Consider the following 27,366-nt stretch of genomic DNA (forward strand, 5'->3'; position numbering starts at 1 on the left):
AATTGCTGGCAGCTAAAACAACAATGACCATAACAGAGATAATGCAGATTTAGGAAATGGATGCTCATGTTTATGCCTGAGGTGGGTATGTGGAAAAGATGCTGCAAATGCAAAGGGGATTGTCTGTTGGGGGCTGGGATGTGCACTTTACATGTGTCAGAGGAAATGTAAACCCAGCAGGTAGACATAATGGGACAGATCTGATTTGTTAATGCCGCCTGTTCAGCAGGGTACTCCCTTGCCCTTTTCCAAAAACAGTTTTCCACAGCCACAGATAACAAAGTATTCAAGCCAAGGAAATTCTCCACGCTTACCTTCCTGACCATATTGCTATTTTGTAGCAGATGGTTTATTATCAAGAATTGGAGGTCGGGCTGGGACTGTAAGAGGAAAACACTTTCCTATGTTGCCACTGCAGTTGGTTAAACCAAAATGTATAGCAATAATGGCCAGGACAAGAAAATGTTCTCCAACAGCATCCTGGAGGAGTCTCCGATAAGGCTCCATTACAGAAATTAATGTTAAGTGAGAAGTAACACTTCCCAGCTATATGGTCTCTGTCACATTTGACCCTCATGCTCATTCTATGAGAGGCATTGGGCAGGTTCTTGTATTTTTCCCCTTTTAATAGATGAGAACTTTGAGTAGCAGAGGGGTAAGTGACTGGCACAAAGTAAGTGCTGGAATAGGATCAGAGTGCTATTGTTTGACTCCAAAACATGGATTTGGGTGAAGAACATAGGTTTTGGAGTAAAACAGGTATGGCCTCAGGCCGACTCAATGGCTGAGAGCCCTTTCATCTCTCTTGGTCTCAGTTTCCTCATCTCTAAAAGGTGCATAATAACAAGTACCTCACAATGTTGTAGTGAGGATTATATAAGATAAAGTACATGAGAGGCTTGGCCAAGTCCCCAGTACTCGGTCAGCAGGAATGGTAGTTACCTATCACTGTCATACCACAGACTGCACTGCCACCATTATGCTTGTTTATACATGCTTTGATTCATTAGCAAACAGCAGATATATCTCTCTGAACTACCTGGACCAAATGGTTCCTAGAGGGACTTCCATTAGGACAACTCCTAGGGAGAGAAAGGCCCTCAGCAGGACAGTGTTGTTTATAAAAGATCTGGAAACAGCCTAAAATGTTCTACAAGAGAGATTAAACAAATTACACTGCAACAATAAAAGGGAACCTTAAACAGTTGTTAAGAAACATTCTTTTTGAGAAAAGCTTAATGATAAGGAGAGAGCCTCACATGCAGTGTTAAGAGAAGAAAGATCCCAATTTGAAATACAACAAAACGTTAACAGGGTTACATCCCCTGGAGGGTGGGACTATGGATAATTTTTGTTTTCTTTTTAAAATTATATTTATTTCTAATTTATTTATTTTTTTATTTTTTATTTTTTTTGGTAAAGCAGGGTCTTACTATATTGCCCGGGCTAGTCTTGAACTTCTGGCCTCAAGCAATCCTCTTGTTTGAGCCTCACAAAGTGATAGAATTACAGGTGTGAGCCAGTGCATCTGGCTGATTTTTATTTTCATTTTTTAATTCTCTACATTTATTTTCCAGCTTTAATGAAGAAATATTAACTAAGAAGAAACACAGTCAGTTGATGAACATGAAAGATAATGAACACTGAGTTAGAAATGGCACAATACAAAACCACATATTTAGAATCTGATTCAGATTGATGCACATTATAACCATGGTAAAAGGGCACTCAATTAATTCATAATCAATAAACGTCAAGCCTCAAAGACCCAGGACAACAAGAAACCCTTCTGTAGCTGGGAGATATTCTGAGTAGAATGAATGAAAAGTTGAAGAAAATATTTGGCTTAGGTATGGAGAAAATATTATACCATTTGCATAGTACAAGCAAAAAATTAGGAAGGCTTCCAGAGGCTTGGGGCAGCAGCCCAGCCATCTTCACCGGGCACCATAAAATGGCTTTTGCATGAGAATGTTAATGACAAAATAGTCCACGAGCTGAAATGGAAATGATGACTCTTCCTGCCACAGAAGGCAAAAAGCAGTGAGGTGGGATGCTCCAACTCAAAAGTCTGGTGATTATTTTTAAATCCTGGCAAACTGCAGGCCTTATTATAACCAAACTTGGACTTTTCATGGTAAGTCTACAGCAGGAGAGGCACTCTGAACACCCTAGAATCCCAGCTCCGGCACTTACTAGCTTTGTGACCTTGGGCACAATTTCCAACCTTCAGATCTCTCCCTATAAGTGGTGAATCCTATCTTGCAGAGTTTTAGAGGAGATGATAGAAAGCCATGAACATAAGGTACTTTGTGCAGAACCTGGTTCATCATAGATACTACACTAATGAGAGTTATTATTAATAAAAAATGACATGCTTTAAATTACAACAGTCAACTTTTTTTTTTTGGAGACAGTTTTTCGCTTTGTTGCCCAGGGTGGAGTGCAGTGGCGTGATCCCAGCTCAGTGCAGCTTCCCCCTCTCGGGTTCATGCAATTCTCATGCCTCAGCCTCCTGAGTAGCTGGAATTACAGGCACCTGCCACCATGCCCAGCTAATTTTTTTGTATTTTAGTAGAGACAGGGTTTCACCATTTTGCCCAGGCTGGTCCTGAACTACTGAGCTCAGCCAATCCACCTCTCTTGGCTTTCCAAAGTGCTAGGTTACAGGCGTGAGCCATGCGCCCAGCTGCATAGTCAACTATTTACAATGGCTTCTAGGAACAGTAAAGAACAGTAATATTCTACTACTCCAGGAATAGTAAAGAACAGCAGAGAATCAGGAGTTCCTCTTGAGGTGGACTACAGGTCACTTCTGAGCTATCCTCTCCAAGCTTGTTCAACCCACCTTATTCTGTTGTTGTTCTGTTTGTTTTATTTCTGTTTCTTTTATTTTAGGCTTTTAGCAGCCTGAAGCCATGATTTTTAGTTTCTGTTTCTAGTGATAAGCAGAAAAGAGCTAGGGAAGGGGCTTTACTGGCCCAACTGGAAAAAGAAACTAAGAACCCATGACTGCATTCTCTCCCTTGGATACCCAGTACAAGGCAGTCTGGTTGCTGGTTGCTTTCCCTAACACATATGTGCCACCCACCCCCAAGCTCATCTCCATGTCAGCTAAATAAGTTAGTTATAGAAAATTTATGACCTTGGACCAAGGGACAAAGTTTGAGGTCGTTGGAGAAGGATATCATGGTTGCCAGACATGGAAATCAGCACATATGCTTGGGTAATCTTCTTACTTATTATTTCTTAAATCTAGATAATTGTATTTCTAAGAGACAACAGAAAAAAAAAGAGTTTGACGTTTCTGGTTTTTTTTCCTAACTATATACTAATACGGTGCATATTATTAATTGGGACAGTGGTTTTGAACTTCCCAACTTTCTTCCCCTACTTGCTAATATATCTTAAACAACTTTTACCAAGTAGAACTTTTACAGTTTTCCAGAGCAGGACTACCTTTTTGTATTGACTATCTCCCCATTAAGTCTAGGCAGAATAAATAACACAGTAGATCCAAAGAACATTAATGGAGACCACTAATTTATCATGTTTTCATGCTGCATCTGGGTTAAATAAAATAATTCCCTGATCTAAGGGCCAGAGGATGGAGCAACGAGAGGCTGCGATTGCCAGAAACCCTTCTTTGCCATAGCAATCCCCCGTGAAGGGGCTACAACTTGGGGAGGGGACATATATTCTATTATGAAGTAGCCCAGCTGAAGTAGATGGGCAGGGCCCCATCACTAGGCTGGCACCCACTGCCAGGCCCTGGAGAGAGCTTAGGAGCAGCAATGGCTGCCTTTTTTAGTCATAACAGTGATAATAATATCAACTACCAATTTTTGAGCACATCCTAAGTAATGTGGGTATTAGGCACTGTGGGTACAGAGATAAGAAACTACCTTGGCTTGCATGGAAAACCCAAGGGGCCCCTGGGAACTGCTATCTTGAAAGATACCACAGCAAAGAGAATAACTGTGGCAACAGAGAAGGAGAAATGTAAGAAGTCTAGATTTAGATGTGAAAACAGAGAAGCAATTCTATCCAAAACTGACACACATTAAGAAAGAAGCCTTGCTATATCATGGCCTTTAGTATTTACACCCTTTGACCAGAATTCCACGTCTAGGAATATAATCAAAGGAAAGAAATACAGACATACACATGATCGGGATGTAGAAAGCACCATTATCTATAATGATGAAAAAACAGAAACAAATGTTCAACAATAGCAAAGTGATTAACTAAACTGTACATTCTTTTGCTGAAATGCTATATGAGTCCATTAAGAATCACATCTGTGGCAAGGCTCATTCCTGTAATCCCACCACTTTGAGAGGCCAAGGTGGTAGGACTGTTTGAGGCCAGGAGTTTGAGACCAGCCTGGGTAACATAGTGAGATTTTTATCTCTATTAAAAAAAAAAAAAATCAAGTCTTTGAAAAATATTTAATAACATGAAAGATATTCTGCTATTGAAGAGTTATTTTATACTGTTAAGACCAAAGGAAGTAAAAAAAAATAGCATATACAGTATGATAGTGATTTTGTTTTAAAAATGCATATGCAAATACAGTAAAAGGTAAGATTGCCTGAGTGTGCACCAAAATACCAATGGAAGTTTTTTGGTGATGGGAAGTGGGATTACAAGTGACTTTTACTCTCTTTTCTGTGCTTCACTGTATTTTTCAATATTTATGTATTTATTCTGCAGAGACCTCTACACTCTGTTGCCCAGGCTAGAGTGCAGAGGCATGATTTTGGCTCACTGCAACCTCCACCTCCTGGGTTCAAGTAATTCTCCCACCTCAGCCTCCCAAGTAGCTGGGATGACAGGTATGCCCCACTACGCTCAGCTAATTTTTGTGTTTTTTGGTAGAGATGAAAGGTTTCACCATGGTGGCCAGGCTGGTTTCAAACTCCTGACCTCAAGTGATCCTCCTGCCTCAGCCTCCCAAAGCGCTGGGATTATAGGCATGAGCTGCAACCGCGTCCAGACCCAGCCTCAATTTTTTTTTGAGACAGAGTCTTGCTCTGTTGTCCAGGCTGAAGTGCAGCAGCAGGATCTTGGCTTACTGTGACCTCTGCCTCCTGGGCTCAAGCAATTCTGCCTGCCTCAGCCTCCCGAGTAGGTGGGATTACAAGTGCACACCACCACGCCCGGCTAATTGTTTTGTATTTTTAGTAGAGACAGGGTTTCGCCATGTTGGCCAGGCTGGTCTCAAACTACTGACCTCTGGTGATCCACCCACCTCGGCCTCCCAAAGTGCTGGGATTATAGGTATGAGCCAATGTGCCTGGCCTCAATATTTAAATGATGTTATATAATCAGAAAAGAAAGCACAATAGAATGTAATTTAAAAAAATAGGACAAATCCACTCAAAAAATGTTTAACAGGCTGGGCGTGGTGGCTCATGCCTGTAATCCAAGCACTTTGGAGGCCAAGGAGGGCGGATCACCTGAGGTCAGGAGTTCAAGACTAGCCTGACCAACATGGTAAAACATCATCTTTTTAAAAAAACAAACAAAGAAAAAAAAACATTTAACATAGAGTAATATAAAAATATTCACAGCCTAAATATGTCTTAATAGGAAACTGGTTATGTAAAATAAATTGGAATAATATATACTTAGTCCATAAAGATAATATTTTCTAAGAATAACTGTGACATACTACTTCCCCTAAGCTGATAAAAACTCCTTATCCAGCCAAATGACAAAGGGAGGAGGAAAATAGAGAGATAGAACAAAACACACTAAGCAAAATGCAAAAAAAAAAAAAAAAAAAAGACAAAATCCAAAGCAAAAAGCGTTAAAGGAAATAAACAGGAATATTTAATCCTAATAAAAGGTGCAACCCCCCCATGGAGGCTGTAATGGTGACAAATACGAACATTTGTGTACCTAACTGCATAGCCTAGAAATGTGTGAGGCCAAGACTGACAGAGATGCAAGAGAAACTGATCATCTGCAGTCACTGTGGGAGGCTTTAAGCTAAAAGTGAGCAGATCACCCAGACAGAGATAAGGCCAAAAAGACTGCGAGGAACCCAAAATTAGGCTCACAGTATGTGAGCTCTGTACCCATGCCTATAATAGTGCTAGAGGGATGTTATTAAAATATTAACGGATTGTTCTGGAGTTGGAAGACTATATGCGTTCTTTTCTCTTTCTACTTTTCCGCATTTTTCCATAATGAACATTCACTTTTATAATGGAAAAGAAAAAAGTTCATGTCCAAAGAGAATGAGGGGCTACATCATAGCATCATGTATACAACATTCCATAACATGTACTGAACTGACTCATCTAGATGAGTCCACCAGCCGTGCACAGCTGCGGACAGGGAGAGGCAGGGCTCAGTAAGCGACTGGCCAAAGGCGAGCTCGCCTTCCTCACTCCACACCAGAGGAGCGCATGAGGGCCCCTTTCAGAGCTGGGCCAAATTTTCCTCTCAGGCAGGCCAGGGAGGGGATTTATAGGCTCAGAGGGATCCAGACATCCGTGCTTGAGTCTACCGGCAATGCTAACCTTCCTGGTGAGAAGCAGACAGAGCACCATGCAGTTGGGCTGTCCCTCCCCAATGTCCACAAATGCTGCCTTTGTGCTGAGGCCCAAGCCCCCAGCCCATACAGGCACAGGAAGCAAGAGTGAACAAATCCTGCAGTGTCTTGCTGCACTGTGGCTGCAAGGACCACTCACATGTGTGACTGGGCTTTTAACATTTTTGGAAGTGGCTGCCAGCCCAGAGCTCTCCTGATATCCTCACGGGCTAACCTGTGGTCTCCCAAGGAGCCAGCGGAAGGACTGCTAAGTGTTCCAGCATTGATTAAAGCACTGTGTTTGGGCTTAAATCATCTCTTCTATAATTAAAGGAATACAATCTGAGAGACGTAAATGAATATCCAAAGGGATCCATACGTCTCTAAGGTATCAGAAGCCAGGGAAAAGGAATACTGCAGCAGAGAACCAAGCTGCTCAATTATAGCCTGAGTCATTTTTGGAATAGAAAAGGTGTAAATAATACATACATAGGGGTAAGGAATGGATGGCTCCTGAGAGGTTTTGGGCAGCCAATAAACTCTTTGTTCCGTTTTTCCCTTATTGGAAAGGGAACCAAGACTTAAACAAAAGGGGAGCGGATGTGAAGTGAGCCCAGTGAGCACCCCTATGAGGTCAGCTCTTCCCCCTCATCCTTACTGCTCTCAGGTCACATTAAATTAGTATCCAGCTGGGTGCAGTGGCTCACGCTTGTAATCCCAGCACTTTGGGAGGTTGAGGTAGCAGATCACCTAAGGTCAGGACTTTGAGACCAGCCTGGCCAACATGGTCAAACCCCATCTCTACTAAATATACAAAAATTAGGTGTGATGGTGGGCACCTGTAATCCCAGCTACTTGGGAGGCTGAGGCAGAAGAATTGCTTGAACTCAGGAGGCACAGGTTGCAGTGAGCCGAGATCACGCCACTGCACTGCAGCCTGGGTGACAGAGCAAAACTCCATCTCAAAAATAAAATAAAAAATAAATTAGCACCCTCTCTCATTCTAGCTGGTGAGGGAAACTACTATTGACATGCTAGGACTGGAAATAATGCCAAAGAAGTTGCACTGTGGGCATCAAGGTGAGTTACAGGAAGACATGTGGGGACAAGCTGGCATTCTCCATGCTTTACAGATCATTCTGCAAACATGGCAGCTAACTTTGCATATAACCTCAGGGGCATATTTCCATTCACTGACTCCTCCACAAGGACACACTCAAACATAAGCACATTGCTCAATTCTCTCCATATCTATGTATATTACCATTATGAATAACTCTTGTTTCTGCTGAGTTGTTTCTGGTCAATATATAAAGCTTAGAGTAAGCTATTTATCATGATATTTGAAAAAATTAAATTAAAAAATTATTTTGTACTTTGAGAGGCCGAGGCAGGTGGATCACTTTAGGTTAGGAGTTTGAGACCAGCCTGACCAACATGGAGAAACCCCATCACTACTAAAAATTCAAAAAAATTAGCCAAGTGTGGTGGCAAGTGCCTATAATCCCAGTTACTTGGAAGGTTGAGGCAGGAGAATTGCTTGAACCTGGGAGGTGGAGGTTACAGCGAACTGAGATCATGCCACTGCACTCCAACCCAGGCAACAAGAACAAAACTCAGTTTCAAAAAACAAAAATTATTTTGCCAGAAAGAATCTTTGAGGTTTTAAAAACCAATTTCTACATGTCAGATCCTCTCTTGGGTCTGGCTTTCTCATCCTTGCTTGGCCTCAGTCTGCTGGATTTCAGACATGGCTTAATTTCTTTCTGTTCCAGTTCTCTAGGTCAATGCAAGTGTCCAAGGTGAGCAAATGTTTCCTGCACTGTTATCTGTGAAGGATCCCCAGAAACAGAAGAAAAGGAATTTTGCCTGAGAAGCCAAAAGGAAGATTTTGAAGATATGATAATGGATATTAAAGCAGCCAGGGCTGGGCTGTAGTAGGAGGCACAGACTGTGCTCTTCGTAAGCCTGGGAGCACAAACACAAAAAGCCTACAGACCAGGCAAGGCAATGACAGAGAGTAAAGGGCCAGGTGTTAGAAGGGCAATTGGGAGAGGTGGGAACATTTTGTAGGTGACAGGTGGCTGGCTGCTTAGGTCTAGCTCATTACTGCCACATGGGATCACAGTACTGCTGCAAACCTACCAAAAGGCAATTCTATTATATCTGGAACATAGCAATATGAGGGCAGGAAGAAGAGCCTGATGCATGATGAGGGCTCACTCAACAGTTATTAAATGAATGAGGACCTTCCCAGGCAGAGGGTGGACTGTTCTGTGATCCATAATGGGAAGAGATGGCTGGTAATGTAGAGGTCTCACAATCAAGGGAGGAAATAATTGCAGAGTGAACTTGAGGCACAGCCATCGAGATGGAGAGGAAAGGGTGAAATGTAGTAGACAGGCTAAAGAATTTTCAAAAAGCAGCACTCAGCGAAAGACCAGATGTGCAGGACTAGGGCAGTGATGAATCTTCCAGGGGATGCCTGTGATGAACTTGTCTAGAGGGCTGAAGGACTGGTCACAAGGGAGAGAAGGTAAACACATTCTTCCATTCTTACTCAATAGTTTCAAAGCCCTTCATGTTGATCTCCCAGACAACCTTATTTTCTCTTTCCTCTGTTCTCCCACAAAAGGGATCAGGGGATTAACCAGGGATCCAGAGGCCCAAGCGCTGAGAGAAACAGATGCAAATTAGGTGACGAGGTATTCATTCAGGGGAAACTGCAACAGAGTTAACAGAGATCAGGGCAGGGCAGGGGAAAATCACTGGAGAGGAAGGGCATCTACGGGAAAGTAGCAAGAACCACTTGGGCTACGTGAAGTCATGACATATTGGCCGTATGGTAGGGAGGCAAGGACAGAAAGGGCTGAAGGAGCACCCCAAATAGTTCTCAAGTCATAGATTTTCACAGCATGAGGCAAAACTTGGGTTCTGGTCCCCAGTTTTCTTAAAGACTCGGAAAGCATAGATAAAAAATATCACCAAGCAAAAGTATTCAGGACAAATACATGGCAGACTCAAGACTGCTGCTTAGCTAAACCAGGTGAGTCTTTTCATGGCATACTTTTTGTGGGCTTCAGTCTAAAATAAAATCTGTATAATTATCAAATTGGGTCCAAAGCCTTGGATAAATCTCAGTGTTCACTTTAAAAGATACACTTCATCAACAGTTTAAGAATAACTACAACTACTTGTTAACTAAAAAACTATTATAGTAGCTAATATTTACTACTTAGTTAACTAATTCAAAGATTAATGATTGCTAACTAAGGGCCAAAGCATTATGCTAGGCCCTTTAAGTGCACTGTCTTGTAAATCTTTACAATGATTCCATGAAGATTTGGTGGCATCATGGCAAATTTACCCATAAGGAATAATAAAAGCAAGACCTATCTATAGGACTAAGTATGGAAAAAATTTTAAAAATAAAAAAGTAAAAGCAAGACCTAGAGATGTTAAGTCACCTGCCCAAGGTGGGCCAAGGTTAGAACTAAGGTACTTCTACTCCGAAGTCTTTAGGTCCTCGTTCTAAGCCAAGGGTCAGCAAACATTTTATGTAAAGGGCCAGATGGTAAATATTTTTGGCTTTGTGAGCAACATGGTCTCTGTCACAACTACTCAATTATGCCATAGTACAAAGCAGCTATAGACAATAAACAGATGGGCATGGCCATGTTCCAACCAAACTTTATTTATGGATACTGAAATTTGAATTTCATGTAGTTTTCACGTGTCATGAAACAGCACCATTCTTTCAATTTTCCCCCAAGAATTTGAAAAAGTAAAAATCAGGCTCAGCTTGTGAGCCATAAAAAAACAGGTGGTGAACTGGAGTTTCTCCACAAAATGCAGTCTGCCGACCCTGGTCAAAGCCACTAGGCTCTGTTGCTTGCCAGCTAACATCCTGTGCTGGTTTCAGCAGGAGGCCCATAGATATTTTAGGAAAAAATCCCGTGAGAGTACGTCTGGATGGTGCACATAACTCTGAAATACAATTGTGAGGAAAGGCCCAACTGCAATAGCTCTGGCTTTGTATCACCTTTGACTGCAACTTAAAAACATCTTTCTTCCTCTAAGACCCCTCACTTGAGCTCTTCTATGGAAATAAGCATTGATTCAGGTCACTCTGAAATCAGAGGAAATTCTGGGTAGTATGGGGATGGATGTTCTCTCCCGTACACCATGATTTTCTGCAACCATAGGCCCTGTATGCCCTTCTTACCTGCAGGGTTTGACCAAAGCGCTTTAATGGTGTGGCCTTCACTGGCGGGATGAGGTTTGCTAGTGACGTGACTCTTGAAAGGGGTTTGACCCGTTTATTACTAGGCTCCTATAGGGTTAAAAAAAAAAGGTAAAATGTCAAGGTCAATTGCAAAGACAACATAACTCCACCATACAACTGTGTTCCACTCTGAGGTGCTGGCTGTACACTGATCTATGGAGTATAAACCGTATCACATCTTATTCTGCCTGTACGGAGATGACCTGGCTTAGGAGGCAGGGAAGGAGAAATGGCAGGCAGGGATGTCAACAGAGGCAGCATCTGGGAGGACAGAAAAGGGGAAGCGATCTGCTCCTTATCCCTCATCCCCAGTATCTGCCAGCTCTAAATTCAGAAGCTTCCACTTAGTAGAACCAGTCTCTCCATCCCTTTTGTAGAGAAAAGTAGCCTCTGATTTCTCCCCCAATGACCTTGTCTTTTGTGGCTCTGGTTTCATCTTTTCAAAAGCCTTTTCCCTACCTTGCCTAAAGCCATTCTTATGCAATGGCTTTCCTAAAGCACCAAGATTGTTTTCTTAGTTCACTAAATTAAAAATATTTGTTTAAAAAATAAGTTCTATTATTGGGCTCTTAAGAAAGCATCTTTGTATCTACAGTATATTTGAAACACACATATTAATATTTATAAATTATAATCAGACAGCAAAAGAAAATGTATAGAGAAAAAGCCCTACCACGGACATCGGTTTCTATACTACATATAGCCACAAGTTTTAAAAATCATCTCCATATGAACCATTATTTGCAAATCTGCAAGTTACTTCAAACCAGGCTGATAGGTGGGAGGGAGCCTACCCATTGCAATGACTTTGCAGACAAGAATTACATAAACAAAAACACAGCCTGGCTGGGTGGGGTGGCTCATGCCTGTAATCCCAGCACTTGGGGAGGCTGAGGTGGGTGGATTCATGAGGTCAGGAGTTCAAGACCAGCCTAGCCAGGATGGTGAAACCCCATCTCTACTAAAAATACAAAAATTAGCCAGGTGTTCTGGCAGTCACCTGTAACCCCAGCTACTCAGGAGGCTGAGGCAGAGAACTGCTTGAACTCAGGAGAGGGAGGCTGCAGTGAGCCAAGATTGTGCCATGCACTTCAGCCTAGGTGACAGAGCGAGACTCCATCACAACAAAACAAAACAAAACAAAAAACAGGCTATGGGAAAGAGAATGATGACAGACAAAACATTTTACAAAGACAAAGAGAACAGTTACCCTTGTCCTTCTAAGCTCCATCTGACCTGTAGTAGATGCTGGACAGCACATGAAGACACCAAATTTTGACAGACAAAGTCAAAGTAGCCAATTGCGGTGGCAAACCTCAATCATTTCCAGAGGGAGCCTCTAGGTATTCATCTTTCCTTTTCAGCCATTGCTTTCAAAGTTTCGAGGGTCAAGCCCAAACTTCAGATTCTCCAGGACATCTCTGCATCCCTGTTCTGAACATAGTAGGTGCTTGGAAAAATCTTTCATGAATTTGGAATCCTGCTGAGAAACTCTCATGTCATTTTGTGCCCTTGCTAGTCTCAGAAATCAAAAGCCTTCTTTGAAATAGACTGTCTCCAAGCTTTCCGGCATTTACGTATAAAAATTAAAAAACTAAAAAAAAAAAATTCAATACAATCCCACAATGTGGCCAGGAATGATTTCACGATTTCTCAAACCAGTCAAATATTTTTCCAAGACAGAGAATGCAACCAGCCTGCTGGGTACCTCTCCGGCTTCTTAGCGTGCTAAGCTGAACAGACAGCAGAAAACTCTCAGAACACTAGGAAGGCTCAGTTCCAAAATGCAGAGTATGAATCTCCCAAGATGAGAGCCATTCCATGACAATGATTTAACTGCAGAAGGGAAAGATCTGACAGCTCTTCTGCTTCAGGTGACAATGCCCTTCAGGATGCTCCCTGTCCGGTGCCAGGCTCTTGAGCATTTGTGCCCAGAGGAGGGTTGAAAACATTTTTTTACGTCAGAGCTGCACCACTGGCGTACGGAATACACGCACACATACGTACGTGTGCACGCACGTGCGCGCACACACACACACACCGCCTCTTAAGCATCCCCTGAATTTGTCTAAATGGCTCCTGCTTTGGGCTGAAAATGCCAGATTGGTGGCACAAACTGCATTATAGCAAGTGAGGCGACAAGGATTCCCTGAGGAAGCAGGACCTGGTCTCAAAGAATCCTGCTCACTGACTCTGAGTCTTTCTCTTTTCACTCTCTTTTTTTTATGGTTAAAGCTGATGGGTCACAGATTTTTGTAATCGGAATGGGGAGGTTGAAAGGCAAATGCCAGCTGGGTTCTCTTGTTTTAAAAAGGGGCCAGAGAGCACTGCACACTTGGCAGGATGGGGGATGATCTAGCTGTGTTCCACTTGCTGTGTCATCTTTTCTAAGTTTCTGCTGACTTTGCTGTCCATTTTACATGACCCAGTCGGACAGGCATTTTCTGCACAGCTACAAGATATATGTACAATACAAATGCCAGCCTCTCTGCAGGTTGAGTGTAGTGCTGCTATGTGAGATTGTAATTAAAACTGATTTCCTAAGTCATTGCCGATTTGGATGTAAACATCAGGCTGCTCTCTGGCAATCTGACATTCCCAAGTAATGAACCATTGAACCAGAAGCCGTTGCTGTGTGATTTAGTGCTATGATCCAGCAATGTAAGCAGGTGCAATTTCAAAACCAGAACACTTACAGGTTATTGGATCTATGGGGGAGGCTTTATGCCTAACCCACATGAGTAAAGTATGAATTATGGTGTTCTCCTTGAGGGTTTCTGAGAGAATAGGAGATTAAAAAAATTCCTGGCCTCATTTGATTTTTCTTTTCCATTTACTCAGTATATCTCCAGCTACATTTTACTGCTGTCTAAAGAAAGCCCTCAGGGAAAATGTTTCCAGATTCTTGTTAAATAGCTCTACTGAGAACTAGCAAATGCAGATGCTTTCAGGCTTTACAGAGAGATAACAAAACACAACTTGCAGAGATGCTTCCTAGTCCAGCAACTTAGCTGCCAGACCAAGCTGGGCAAGGTCAATGCTAAACCCAGGAACAAAGTGTCTTGTTTCAAGTGCAGACACCACCCTCCACCACTTGATTTTAAAACAGGTCACTTTGGGAGGCCGAGGCAGACAGATTGCCTAAGCTTAGAAATTCGAGACCAGCCTGGGCAACATGGTGAAACTCCATCTCTACTAAAATACAGAAAATTAGCCAGGCATGGCAGCATGTGCCTGTAGTCCCAGCCACTCCAGAGGCAGGAGAATTGCTTCAACTCAGGAGGCAGAGGTTACAGTGAGCCCAGATGGTATCACTGCACTCTAGCCTGGGAGACAAAGCAAGACTCCATCTCAAAAAAAAAAAAAAAAAAAAAAAAAGATAGGGCAGGAGGGTATCTCACTAAAGTTTAAAAAAAAAGAAAAGAAAAAAAAGGCACTGAGCATTCTGTATAGACAGTATTATGTGAATAACAACAGTTTTGTTTCATCTTTTCCAGGCCTTATAACTTTTCGTTTCTCTTGTCTTATTGCACTGGCTAGAACCACCTATATACTGTTGATTGCAAGCCTAGTGGGTATACGAGTTTAATTCTTGGTTCTAAAGTGGTTATTAATAAGATTTCATCATTAAATATTTGCTAAGAGCAGGGGAGAGGCACCCTTTATCAAGTAGAGAAAGTTCCTTTCTGTATCAACTTCGCTATAAATTTTTATCATGAATTGGCAGTGGCCTTTATCAAATGTTTGTTCTTCATTTAGAGGACAAGGTAAAAAAAAGGGAAGGAAGAAAAGAAGGGAGGGGTGGAAAGAAGAAAAGGAGAGAATGAAGAAGGGCATACAGGTCATTTTTTTCATAAAGAAATTGATTTAGTTATTGAAAATATGTCTTGCATTTAATTGCAAACAAAGGAGAATAAAACACTCCATGCAATTTTATTCTTAATATGAGGTTTTTTTTATTAAATGGATTTTGATATTCCTCCTCTAGGGGATACAATGATTTATTCTCTCCTCATTCTTCCCCTCAACAGGTAAAAGCCAAAGCAGATTGTATGCAATGTAAAAAGATGCCTATTGTATCAATATAATCTAGCATACTTTTTCATTCTTTCAAAAATATTTCCATTGAAATAGACATGGCACACAGGAACTCCCCACTCATTTTCCCTGAACTTCCTTTTTGCAGCCAGAGTGGGGTGAGGAATAGTAGGAATATCAACCACATCATGTCTGTAGTTAGTTGCCCCTACTGACATGGTCCAGGAGAGGCTGGCAGAAGGACTCAGGCTGCTGTACTGCAGGGCAGTGTGGCTCTCAGCTGCTTTACAAATGGCCAGGAGCAAGAGAGAGGTGAGAATTGATTGTGCTAGCAGATACTCTTGCCTGTGAGTTAATGGAGCCAAATATAAAGACCTTTCAAATGTTTGGAAATTCCAGGAAAGCCTTTTCAGGGTTCTATCTGTGTGCCAGGCGGTGTGTGGAAACTGCACTCCCAAGGGTCACGTTTAATCCACCCAGGAACCTTCTAGGTGGCTTTCATTGTCCTCAAGTTAAACAGGAAGTTAATCTTACAGTGACTGAGAAACGCTAGCATAAACAATAATAATGAGCTAATCCTGGTAGCAGGAACTCAGCTCAGTGCTTTACATATAGTTGCAAATTTAATCCTACTCACATCCTTACAAAGTTAACTACTATTACTAAACTAAGGCATGCAGTACAGCAATTTGTTCAAAGCCATTCAGCTAAAACAAGGTGACCAGGATGTAAACCCAGTCAGGCTGAATCCAGAGCCCATGCCCTACACCAGGGCCTGACTAACTTTTTCTGTAAGGGGCTACCCAGCCTCTGTCATGACTACTCATTTCTGCTCTCAAACACAAACAATCTGTAAATAAATGAATGTGGCTATATCCTATTAAACATTTATTTATGAACACTAAAATTTAAATTTCATAGTTTTCATGTTACAAAATATTCTTTGAGACAGAGTCTTGCTCTGTCACTCAGGCTGGTGTGCAGTGGCACGATCACAACTCACTACAGCCTCACCCTCCTGGGCTCAAGCTGATTCTTCCACCTCGGCCTCTCAAGAAGCTGGGGCTACAGGTGCTCACCACTATGTCTGGCTCAATTTTCAAAAATTTTTTAGAGAAGGGGTCTTGTCATGTTTCCCAGACTGGTCTCAAACTTCTGGGCTCAAGCAATTCCCCTGCCTCGGCTTCCCAAAGTGCTGAGGATTACAGGCATGAGCCACTATGCCCCACTTACAAAATATTATTATTCTGATATTTTTCAATCATTACAACATGTAGGTGCTATTCTTAGCTTGAGGTCCATAAGAAGTCAGCTGTATTCAGTCTTCAGGCCGTAGTCTGCTGACTGTTGTTTGCTGACCGGTCATGTTCCTGGTCAGTGGTCCTCAGCCTCAGATTTTCTACTGTAACATACCCCAAAACAACACTCTCCAGGCACTGCACTCCCCCATAGGCACACCTAGTCATCGTCAGGCTCCAGTAGATGGCACAAGCTTGATCTGCATATTCTCCCTGCAGCTGGACATGTAGGGTCCTCCCCTGATAAGCAGGAGAAACACTTGACTTACTTTTCATGTGAGTAAACCCTATTTTATTGCATTTTATTCTCTTAACTTTCGAAACACAATGCCAACTTTCCTTGACCATTTTAATATGTATATGAACTAAGGACATAAAAAAAATGGCATGATGCATGGGATCTACTTCAAAATAATGACATTGGAGAAAGAGGAAAATAGGACTGGTCACAGGATGGTAGTTGTCAAAGCTAGGTGCTGGGCGCAGGTACATGACAAAATACATGTCAAATGGTACATGGCTGCCTACGGTACATGTTAAAAAGTTCTTTTCTCTAATGGATACAAAATAGTTTTCCAAGTGTGCCAGTGAATGCTGAACCGGAGTAGACCAGTGCCATCTGTGATTTTCTTTTTTAATTTTTAATTTAATTTAATTTTTTTATTTCATTTTAGGTTTTGGGGTACATGAGAATAACATGCAAGATTGTTGCATAGGTACACACATGGCAGTGTCATTTGCTGCCTTCCTCCCCATCACCTATATCTGGCATTTCTCCCCATGCTATCTCTCCCCAACTCCCCACCCCCTACTGTCCCTCCCCTATTTCCCCCTGACAGACCCCAGCGTGTGATGCTCCCCTCCCTGTGTCCATGTGTTCTCTTTATTCAACACCCGTCTATGAGCAAGAACATGTGGTGTTTGATTTTCTGTTCTTGTGTCAGTTTGCTGAGAATGATGGTTTCCAGGTTCATCCACGTCCCTATAAAAGGAAAGGAAACGAAACCTGACAAAAGCAAGCAATGGGGAAAGGATTCCCTGTTTAATAAGTGGTGTTGGGAAAACTGGCTAGCCATGTGCGGAAAGCAGAAACTGGACCCCTTCCTGACACCTTACCCTAAAATTAACTCCAGATGGATTAAAGACTTAAACATAAGACCTAACACCATAAAAACCCTAGAAGAAAATCTAGGCAAAACCATTCAGGACATAGGCGTAGGCAAGGACTTCATGACCAAAACACCAAAAGCATTGGCAACAAAAGCCAAAATAGACAAATGGGACCTGATCAAACTCCGCAGCTTCTGCACAGCAAAAGAAACAGTCATTAGAGTGAATAGGCAACCAACAGAATGGGAAAAAAAATTTGCAGTCTACCCATCTGACAAAGGGCTGATATCCAGAATCTACAAAGAACTAAAACAGATTTACAAGAAAAAAACAAACAAGCCCATTCAAAAGTGGGCGAAGGATATGAACAGACACTTTATAAAAGAAGACATACATGAGGCCAACAAACATATGAAAAAATGCTCATCATCACTGGTCAGTAGAGAAATGCAAATCAAAACTACATTGAGACACCATCTCATGCCAGTTAGAATGGCGATCATTAAAAAATCTGGAGACAGGGGCCGGGCACAGTGGCTCACGCCTGTAATCCCAGCACTTTGGGAGGCTGAGGCAGGTGGATCACGAGGTCAAGAGATGGAGACCATCCTGGTCAACATGGTGAAACCCCGTCTCTACTAAAAATACAAAAAATTAGCTGGGCATGGTGGTGCGTGCCTGTAATCCCAGCTACTCAGGAGGCTGAGGCAGGAGAATTGCCTGAACCCAGGAGGCGGAGGTTGCGGTGAGCCGAGATCGTGCCATTGTACTCCAGCCTGGGTAACAAGAGTAAAACTCCGTCTCCAAAAAAAAAAAAAATCTGGAGACAAGAGATGCTGGAGAGGATGTGGAGAAATAGGAACACTTTACACTGTTGGTGGGAGTGTAAATTAGTTCAACCATTATGGAAGACAGTGTGACGATTCCTCAAGGACCTAGAAATAGAAATTCCATTTGACCCAGCAATCCCATTACTGGGTATATATACAAAGGATTGTAAATCGTTCTACATAAGGACACATGCACACGAATGTTCACTGCAGCACAGTTTACAATAGCAAAGACCTGGAACCAACCCAAATGCCCATCGATGATAGACTGGACAGGGAAAGTGTGGCACATATATCATGGAATATTATGCAGCCATCTGTGATTTTTTACATCAGTTGTTAGGGAAGGCCTAGTTAGAGAGGATACTAAAGAGACAAACATCATCCAGAATACAATAAACCTGTTTTTTTATTTTTATTTTTTTTGAAGACGGAGCCTCGCTCTGTAGCCCAGGCAGGAGTGCAAGTGTTGTGATCTCGGTTCACTGCAACCTCCGCCTCCTGGACCTGGTTCAAGCAATTCTCCTGCCTCAGCCTCCCAAGTAGCTGGGATTACAGGCACGTACCACCACGCCCAGCTAATTTTGGATTTTTAGTAGAGACGAGGTTTCACCATGTTGGCCAGGCTGTTCTTGAACTCCTGACCTTGTGATCCGCCCACCTCGGCCTCGCAAAGTGCTGGGATTACAGGCGTGAGCCACTGCACCCGGCCTTTTTTTTTTTTTTTAAGTTCCCACTACTGAATTTTAATAACTTCCAAATAACACACACCAGAATAGGGAAAGCTCCATGTGTTGGGAAAGAGAGCTCTGGGAAAACTACACAGCATTTAAAGACAGCAACCCCATGGAGAGCCAAGGGCCCAGTAGCTACAACCCCTGAAGCCTTTTAGTCTACTGACTGGCTTAATTCACTCTCATTAAGAAACCCATTAACGAGTTCCCAATCACTGAACTCCACAACATAAAACCATGGGGTGGGGGGGGGGTCAACTCTAATTTATTTTAGAAACACACAGAAAAATAGGGGTCCTTCAAGATCAGCCTGTCCATGGACGGGAGTCCTCTGTGTTCCTGTTGTATATATTTTAACTTGTGAGCATGTTTTGTTTTCCTGTGTATGCCTTTCAAATTCATATTTTTCTCTTAATCGCTACAATAACATCATCTACTCACGAGGCTAAAACCTCCTATCTTTGCTACATCCTCACTCCCCTTCTGCCTCGTACCGATCAAACAAATGTAAAGCTCATTACTCTACAATCGCCTCGACTTTACCACCCCTCTTCTCAGGCCCAAAGGGTGGTTTATATCATTTTACAGTTTGTGCCCCAGATTCTCACCCTTCAAAACTTCTAGGCTACTACAAATATTCTTGTGTTCTAATTTCCTCTGATACCTCCTATTGCCAAGGCCTTTCCCCACCCTTTCAAGGTTTCTGTTTGTTTGCCCACTGGACAATTCTTTCCTTAATTCCTGCTTCTGCCTCTTCCCAACTATAACTTTTACTTCAAATGGCCCCACTCCACCCATCATAGGGGCACCTGATAGCTTGCTTTGTATCATTTCTTTCAATGAATTCCTACAGATTTTCCCTCTTGTGTTAATGTTTTTCTAACAAAATGGTTGAGAATGAGCCATATTATTTTTATAGATCTATCTATTTTAGTCTGGCTCTCATATTCGCTAATCTTGTGGTCTTAAGCAAGTTACTTACTCAGTTTCTTCAGCTGAAAAATGGGGAAATAACCTCGTAATACAGCAAGCAGTGAGAATTCTATGGGGAGGAGCTATGCTTTACGGGGAATTTATAATCTGTGTAGGTGCTAGGTGAAGAGCTTTATATGGATTTGCTCTTGGCATCTTCAGAACATCTTATGAGAAAGCTAATATCATTATCCCCACTTTATAGGTGAGCAAGCCAAGTTTCAAGGAGCACAAATATACAAGATCATGTATCTCGGGTAGTGGCAAAATGTGGACCATGTACTGGACTATTTCCCTCTGCTTCATTATTCTGCCCAGCAACAGACAGATAATGACAATGAGTACATAGCACAGTAATTTGTGAACAGCAAGATAATTATCAGAGCCTAGAATAGGGCTCACAAATTGTTATGCTTTTGCTAAAGATTATTCCCCCTGCCACCTTTGCCTCCAAGAACAGGTGAGCTTATCTATTCACTTAATATATGCATACTATTTTTCAAAGAATTGATTTTGAAATAATGTTAGATTTACAGAAAAGTTGCAAAATTAGTAGTGTTCCCATATATCATTTACTCCATTTCCTCTAATGTTAACATTTTATAACCACAGTACATTTATCAAAACTAAGAAATTAACACTGGGGCAATACTATTAACTACACTATTAACAGAGTTATTGGGATTCCACCACTTTCTGTTTTTCCACTAGTGTCCTTTTTCTGTTCCAGTATCTAATCTAGAATCCAAAGTTATATTTCTGTCCAATCTGTGATATAGTTCCTCTATCTTGTGGTCTTTCATGATCTTACAGGAAAATACTAGAGCTCTCTAATTGACACCTGTTAAGAGTACTGGTTGGTTATTTTATAGAATGCCTCCCACTTTAGATTAATCTTATATTCACTCATGATTAGGTTCAGGTTATGCATTTTTGGCAAGAATACAACATAAAGATGTGCCCTTCCTGTTATATCATATAGGTGGTATACCATGTTGCTAAGTCTTATTACTGGTGATGTTAACTTTGACTACCTGGTTAAGGTGGTCTTCTGGATTGAATTATGCGCCCACTGAAAGATAAGTGCAAGTTCTAACTCCAGATACCTGTGATTGTGATGTTATTTGAAAATAGGATCTTTGTAGATAAAATCAAGTTAAGAGTCATACTAGTTTAGAGTAGGCCCTAAATCTAATCACTGATATCCTTATAAGAGGAGGGAAATTTAGAGACACACATGGAGAAGATGGCCATGTGACAAAGGAGAGGTAGAGAATGGAGTGGTGTATCTACAAGCCAAAGAACACGAAGGATTGCCAGCAAAAACCAGGAACTTGGAAGAAGCAAGGACTCCCCTTCAGGCTTCAGAGGGAGGATGGCTCTGCTGACATTTTCTTTTTTTCTTTTTTTTTTTAAGACAGAGTCTTGTTCTGTTGCCCGGGCTGGAGTGCAGTGGCATGATCCTGGCCCACCACTACCTCCGCCTCTGGGTTCAAGAGATTCTCCTGCCTCAGCCTCCTGAGTAGCTGGAATTACAGGCATGCACCACCATGCCCAGCTACTTTTTGTATTTTTAGTAGAGACAAGGTTTTGCCATGTTGGCCAGACTGGTCTTGAACTCCTGACCTCAGGTGATCTGCCCGCCTCGGCCTCCTAAAGTGCTGGAATTACAGGTGTGAGCTACCGTGCCTGATCTCTGCTGACATTTCCATTTCAGACTTTTAGCTTCCAGAATAAGACAATAAACTTTTGTTGTTTTAAGCGTCCTACCTTGTGGTACTTTGTTATAGCAGTCATAAGAAATAAATACAGGTGTGTCTGCCAGATTTCTCCACTGTAAAGTTAGTATTATTCTCTTTGTAACTAATACATATTCTGGGGACTTTGTGACTTTGTGAATCCTTCTTAGTCCAATTTAGGGAATGTTTACTCAGTATCTGCAAAGTGGCCTTAATTGAAGTATACAGCTATCACTGTTGCAGGGAATGTCTCCCAGCTGAATAGGGAGCATCAGAAGGTTGATCCAGAAACAGTCAAGATTATCAGCATCAGGTGGAGCTGGCAAGGAAGGAGCAGGTGAGGTGGCTGGAAGGCAGGGCATGGCGCAGTGGACAATACAGGAACACAGGACACATATGCAGCACTGAGGAGGCCTTCACAGAGCTGCTTGAGCAAAGGAGGAGTAAGACTGTGGGTACAGGAAGGGAAGCTGCCTTGGAGCTTGCAAGTGACTCTTCATCTTATTTTTTGGAAATAGAAAAAGATAATAATGATGAAATACTTGTTCCTAGTTCTAAAATTTCCACTGAAATATTTTTTCTGTTCTTTTGTTCCCTAGTACAGAGCTAACTGACCGGGTGTCATCTGCTTCCAGAAGGTGAAAGACAAATAATGAGGCCCAAATCCCAACGGAAACCTGGCTTCATTGATTAGGCCAAATGTGTTTCAGAATGATTGGTTTTTAACCCCCAAGGTGAGAAAAGGTCTTCAAACGGAGAACTATAATTTTCCTCTTGTATGCTTATCAGTGATTTCAACAAAATGACTGACTACAGGCTTTGTGGACTTTGACAAACTACCAGAAACTGTTCCCGGAGGCATCCTTGCTATCTTTGTCTTGGCTAATCTCAAACATGGAAGCCACATTCTTTTGTTTGTTTTCTCCAGTTGTGAGTTTGGTTGCCAGTTGCCTCACATTAGGCATCCAAGGGGGATTTGATTTCCTTTTTGATAAAATGGCTTACATCTTTCCTCCATATAAGGTAAGGTGCTATGAGGAAAAGATCCCAATTTCCTTCTTAAAAAAAAAAAAAGCTGAGGTTTGTTGGTTGTTTTGTTTTAATGAGGGAACAGGGACAGCCTGGATAACTAAAGTCCACAAAACACCCTGAGTTAGTTCAGTCTCAAACCCAAGCTGCAGACAGGCTCTCAGGCTGCTGGATTGAGACTCCAACAATCTCCTGCCCCCTCTCATGGAACTGCTAAAGAGCAGATGATGAGAGAAGTCACAGGAGAGTCTGGGCAAACCCACAAATTAAACCATCAACTCTCAGGTGCATAAAACTGAACATATTAATGTTAGAGGATGACATTTATTCTCTGTATATCAAGCTCTGCCTGCCTGAGCCAGTCAGTACCAAAGGCAGATTCAGCATCTATGGCTTCTGGGCCAAAGTCTGCCTGTGAGATGGCTACCTTCAGGGGGAGCCTTGAATAAGGGAGAGGCACAAGGAGGACAGCTGGTAGTTGGCTGAGCTCACACAATACTGGCAAGAGCCTCTGAAACCGTGCTCAGAGGCCCTGCCCAAACCAGCTTCCTATAAAATGCAAATTTAAAAAGCAAGAGTAGAAAGAAATCACACTTTATGACAATTTCTATGGTCCTCCTAGCTTCATTTCCTCCTGCCCTCCCCTGCTTCCTTCAAGTCCAACACACATGCTAGCAAAATACCATAGCTCTCTAATGTTTGTATAAACTGAATGGCAAAATAAAGGAAAGGTGGGGGTAGGGGGCAAGCGAGATGGATTTCTTCTGGTATACCCAGGAGAACCAATTAATTTTACTACAGACTTGGAGAGGGTGAGTGTTCATGGCATACCTTTTTGTTTCTGAGAGAAGACTCAAGCAAGTTATTACCTTTATTATTCTTGGTACCACTGAGTTTTTGCCCCCACATTGAGAAAAGTAACCAGTCCTACTTGCCTACCATGGGGAAATTCATTTCTGCCAAGTGAAGGTTTATGGGCTGAAAAAAAGAACCTTGGGAAATAATTCAGTAAAATACAAGACTCTGAGAGGTGAAGCAGGCAGCAGTCTAGGTTATAAACATAAGCTCTAAGCCGAGGCAGTAAAATAAAACAAAACCATTGTTTCAGAGACTGTATTTTTGGCTAAGGTTTCACTCTGCCATAACTTTCAAAGTTATTCATTTTAGTCAACATTATAAGGGTAAGTCAACATTTGTCCTGGCAGCAAGCCCAAATTTGTTATTTTATTAGTCTGCTACTGGTTAAATTGGCCCAAGATTAAACACATCTAATAAATAGCCCAAAAATACTGAAGTTTAGCAGAAAACCACATTCAAGTTCTCTTTACACAGGATGTTACTATTACTTAACCTTGGGCAGAGGGAGAAATGCACACCCACACCCCGGTTAAGTTCCTTTTAGCAAACACCAGCCCCCATTGCCTGAAACTCATCTCGGTCATGCCCAGACATGATGCTATAGACCTTCAGAGAAAGAGGAAGCCAAATATTTAGCTCTCTCTGCGGTCCCTGGCTCCACGTCTGCCTTCTGAGGCAGAAAGGGCCAGATGCTCAGAGCTGGAGCACTTTAAAGAGTTCAATCTCCTTAAAAATTAGGAGGCTCGCCAGCAGCATCAAGTCTCTGTGGCCCTTACGGGAAGGCCAGCTATGAGCCCAGAGATGTTTTCTCACATCAGGTTATGCATTTTTGGCAAGAATGCCACAGAAATAACATGCCTACAATGCAACACCCATCCCCCATCTGGAAAATGGGGCTGGACATCCCTGGCTGGATGATGCCAACAAGGCACCCAGAGGTAGCAAAGGTCTCCTGGTCACATCCACGGGGTCCAGAGGATGGTCTCTGTGGCTTTGGCGTTCCAGAGCCAGTCATTTCCTACTGACTTCTTGGAAACCTCTGGGTGGAATATATGTTCTGCATTTGTTTATCTCTGTAAAAGGGATTCCCTGGCTTCCCCTTGGGTGGGGTTGGAGGGGAAGGGGGAAAAAGATGCCACTGGGGAGTTCCATTCCTGCTTCTTTAAGCATATTTTCTGGGCTCTCTCAGGGTTTAGGAATAAGCTGAATGCCTCTGCAGTAAGTGACAAAGTTCGTATCACTCTGGCCCAAAGAATGCATCAATTCTTTGCAAAGGATCTAAGGATAAAATATGAGCCAACCTGTCTGGTTAGAGTGCAATACCCTATGATCTTGGGCCCAAAATGTAACCTCTGTAAGCTTGGTTTCCTCTGCTGTAAAGTGAAGATTACTCTCCTATACTGCCTCATACAGTTGTTGGGAGGATCACAGGAGACTATGTGTATAATATGCTTGGTAGACACTCACCCGTTAGAAAGTCCTCAGTAATCTAAAATAACAGATTATTGCCCTTATTTCTGATGTCCTGGGAGAGGCGTGGTCTGTCTGCCAGCCTGTACCCCTGCCCTCTTCTATTCCCTGCAACACTGGATTTTGCCTTGATCCTTCCAGGGACAAAGCTAGATTTCCATGTTACCTGCCAGAATCATACCAGTAACTGCTCTGGCCACTGAGGCTGTTACAAGACCATGTATTTTGATTCCACATTCCTGCCTTCCCTTTCTTCCTGTGGTTTTATCATATGTTTAGTCAATCTCTGGCTGGATAGAGCAAAACTAGGGGTGGTTTGGCAGGATTCAAGGCTATATTGGAAGAGAGGAAAGCAGTAAAATCTCAAGATAAGAACCCAAGTCCTTATCTTGGGTCCTTATAGATGGGTCTTGAGGTTTGCATTATCCTCCCACCCACCCACTGCCTCTGACACTGCTGAATTATGGGCTAGAAGAGCTAGTCTCCAGTCTTGCCAGATCCCAATACTGTCTTGGATTAGGCAATGAGAGGAACTCTGGGCATTCAACTCATGTCGGATGTGCAAGGTGAAACTTTACAAAAATAATCCGTTACCAAGAAAGGACCTCACAGAACTACAGAGAAGTCCCCTCTCTCTCTCATCCATCTGTCATTCTTTGAAGGTCAACATCATCTTAGTTTCTCAGAAAAGGAAAAAGAAGTACAGAGATGAAAAAGGATGCACAGATCTTAATCTCAATGTCCCAAAGGAAGGACAGACTGTTCTAGTCGAATCTGGGATGATCGAACACATCTCAGGCAAGCAAAGCTGACAGTCAGGTCTGTCATCTGACTGAAAACTAGACAGGCCAGGGATCCCAAATGGTTACTGGGTAAAACCTACAAGGACATCTGACCAAGGGCACTGGGTCTGCAGAAGAAAATGGATCCCCTTCTCTTGAGGTCTAGTTGGTTTCTATTTTTGACAAGAACAACGATTTTGAGCAGACAGGCCTTGCAGGGATGTGACCTCCAGAGAGAAACACAAAATACATTTGAGGTGCTCCCTGGTAACTCCTGGCTGTCCCTTCTAGCACAAATTATCCCTTCAAATGTTTGGTCCATGTGTGTCCTCAGGAGCACATGCCCACGCTTAGAACCAGGGAACACAGCACATGGGTGTTTTAGAATACTCTGCTCCCAGCCGAGAACAGAATACACTGAAATCTGATTATTCAAAATTGAAAAAGCTACTAGTCAAACAACCACATGGGATTGATTAAACTGGAAAAGATTTTTAAAAATTTTAAACTTTTATGCTTTTGGCTTTCAGCTGACATCTTACCACCCACTGAGCAATGGTATGCAGAAAAATAAGATACAAAGCATGCTGTTCAGGAAGCTGTGAGGTAAGTAATCTATAATGGATTCATTTGGCATTTCTGTTGCCCCCACACATCTCAAATGAGCAAATGAATAGCTTCAAAATGTTATTCTTTGGAAGGGGTGTATGTGCATGTGCATGTGTGCAGAACACAAAACTGATTTCATTTGTTGAGACATTTTCCATTCTGCAGTGCATTTTAATGACAAGAATTAAAAAATACCCAGTAACAAATGGATTTTTCCAAAAGTTCATAAGGAACACTGGCTCTCAGTGCTGTACATTTGCAACCTTGAAACATAGTAATTATGTGTTATTTTGAACTCCCAGCAATTAATATGCAACTGGATGTATCATTATCTACAGTTTATTAAAATGCAGAAGCCTGTGAATATAAAAAAATGGATGTAGCATACAACAAAGGAGGTAAGGAGCTCAGAGACTCAGCTCTGCCCCCAGCATCACTCTCAGCTAGTTACAATTTTAAAGAGATAATGAAGAAAATAGGTAGACAGTGGCAACTGACTTAAAATGAAAGAAGTAAATACAAACCTGTGATTTGGTTCTTGGGTTTAAAAAAAAAAAAGTTGGCTAGCCATTGTAGAGTCAGTGGTAAGGGATGTCAATAAAAGTTTCCATAAAAAACAAGGACATTTTGGTGGCAAAATAAAAATGGTATTTATTCCTGAGGTAAAGGACACGTGCAGCAGAGAGCAGCAAAGTTCTCAAGTGTTTTCCAATATGGGCCATCTACAGAAGGGAGGATTCCTTTGAAGACTAATGAGAGTCTAACCTGACAAAATAATTTCCTTGGTAAAGGTTTCCCAAGCACTGCCAGGTTGGGAAGGGCCTGGAGTGGAAGGCGCTTTTACATGCCAAGCCCTCATTCCCTCTGCCCCAACATTTAAGAGTCAAGCGAGGGTTTTCCTGAGTTTGGAAAGTAGGACTGTGCACAGGGCCACTTGACCCTGCAAAGCTTCAATCCATTGTGATTAAATAAATTACGACCTGCCAAGGCACTTGCCTACTCATAGACTCTAGCAATTTTCTAGAAACAGATCAGTCGTCCTACACCTGACGCAGGTGTGACTCGTGA

At 42.2% G+C, this 27,366-nt stretch overlaps 1 protein-coding gene across 8 annotated transcripts in view; it reads right to left on the reverse strand.

Moving 5' to 3' along the window:
• ARHGEF3 (Rho guanine nucleotide exchange factor 3) overlaps nucleotides 1-27,366 on the reverse strand; it is a 336,225-nt gene that overhangs the window by 34,749 nt on the left and 274,110 nt on the right. For 6 of the 8 annotated variants that reach the window (XM_064367219.1, XM_064367220.1, XM_064367221.1 and 3 more), the window contains one exon: nucleotides 10,770-10,877. In XM_064367219.1, the coding sequence (XP_064223289.1) occupies nucleotides 10,770-10,877 (108 nt within the window). Of the gene's footprint in view, nucleotides 1-10,769; nucleotides 10,878-12,039; nucleotides 12,125-12,144; nucleotides 12,713-27,366 lie in introns of those variants that run through there. The other 2 variants (XM_021671650.2, XM_021671649.2) reach the window with 2 other exon arrangements.

This window comes from Aotus nancymaae, unplaced genomic scaffold (genome assembly GCF_030222135.1).
Source record: "Aotus nancymaae isolate 86718 unplaced genomic scaffold, 86718_ANA_hifiasm-v0.15.2.pri h1tg000067l, whole genome shotgun sequence".
Classification (NCBI taxonomy): Eukaryota; Metazoa; Chordata; class Mammalia; order Primates; family Aotidae; genus Aotus; species Aotus nancymaae.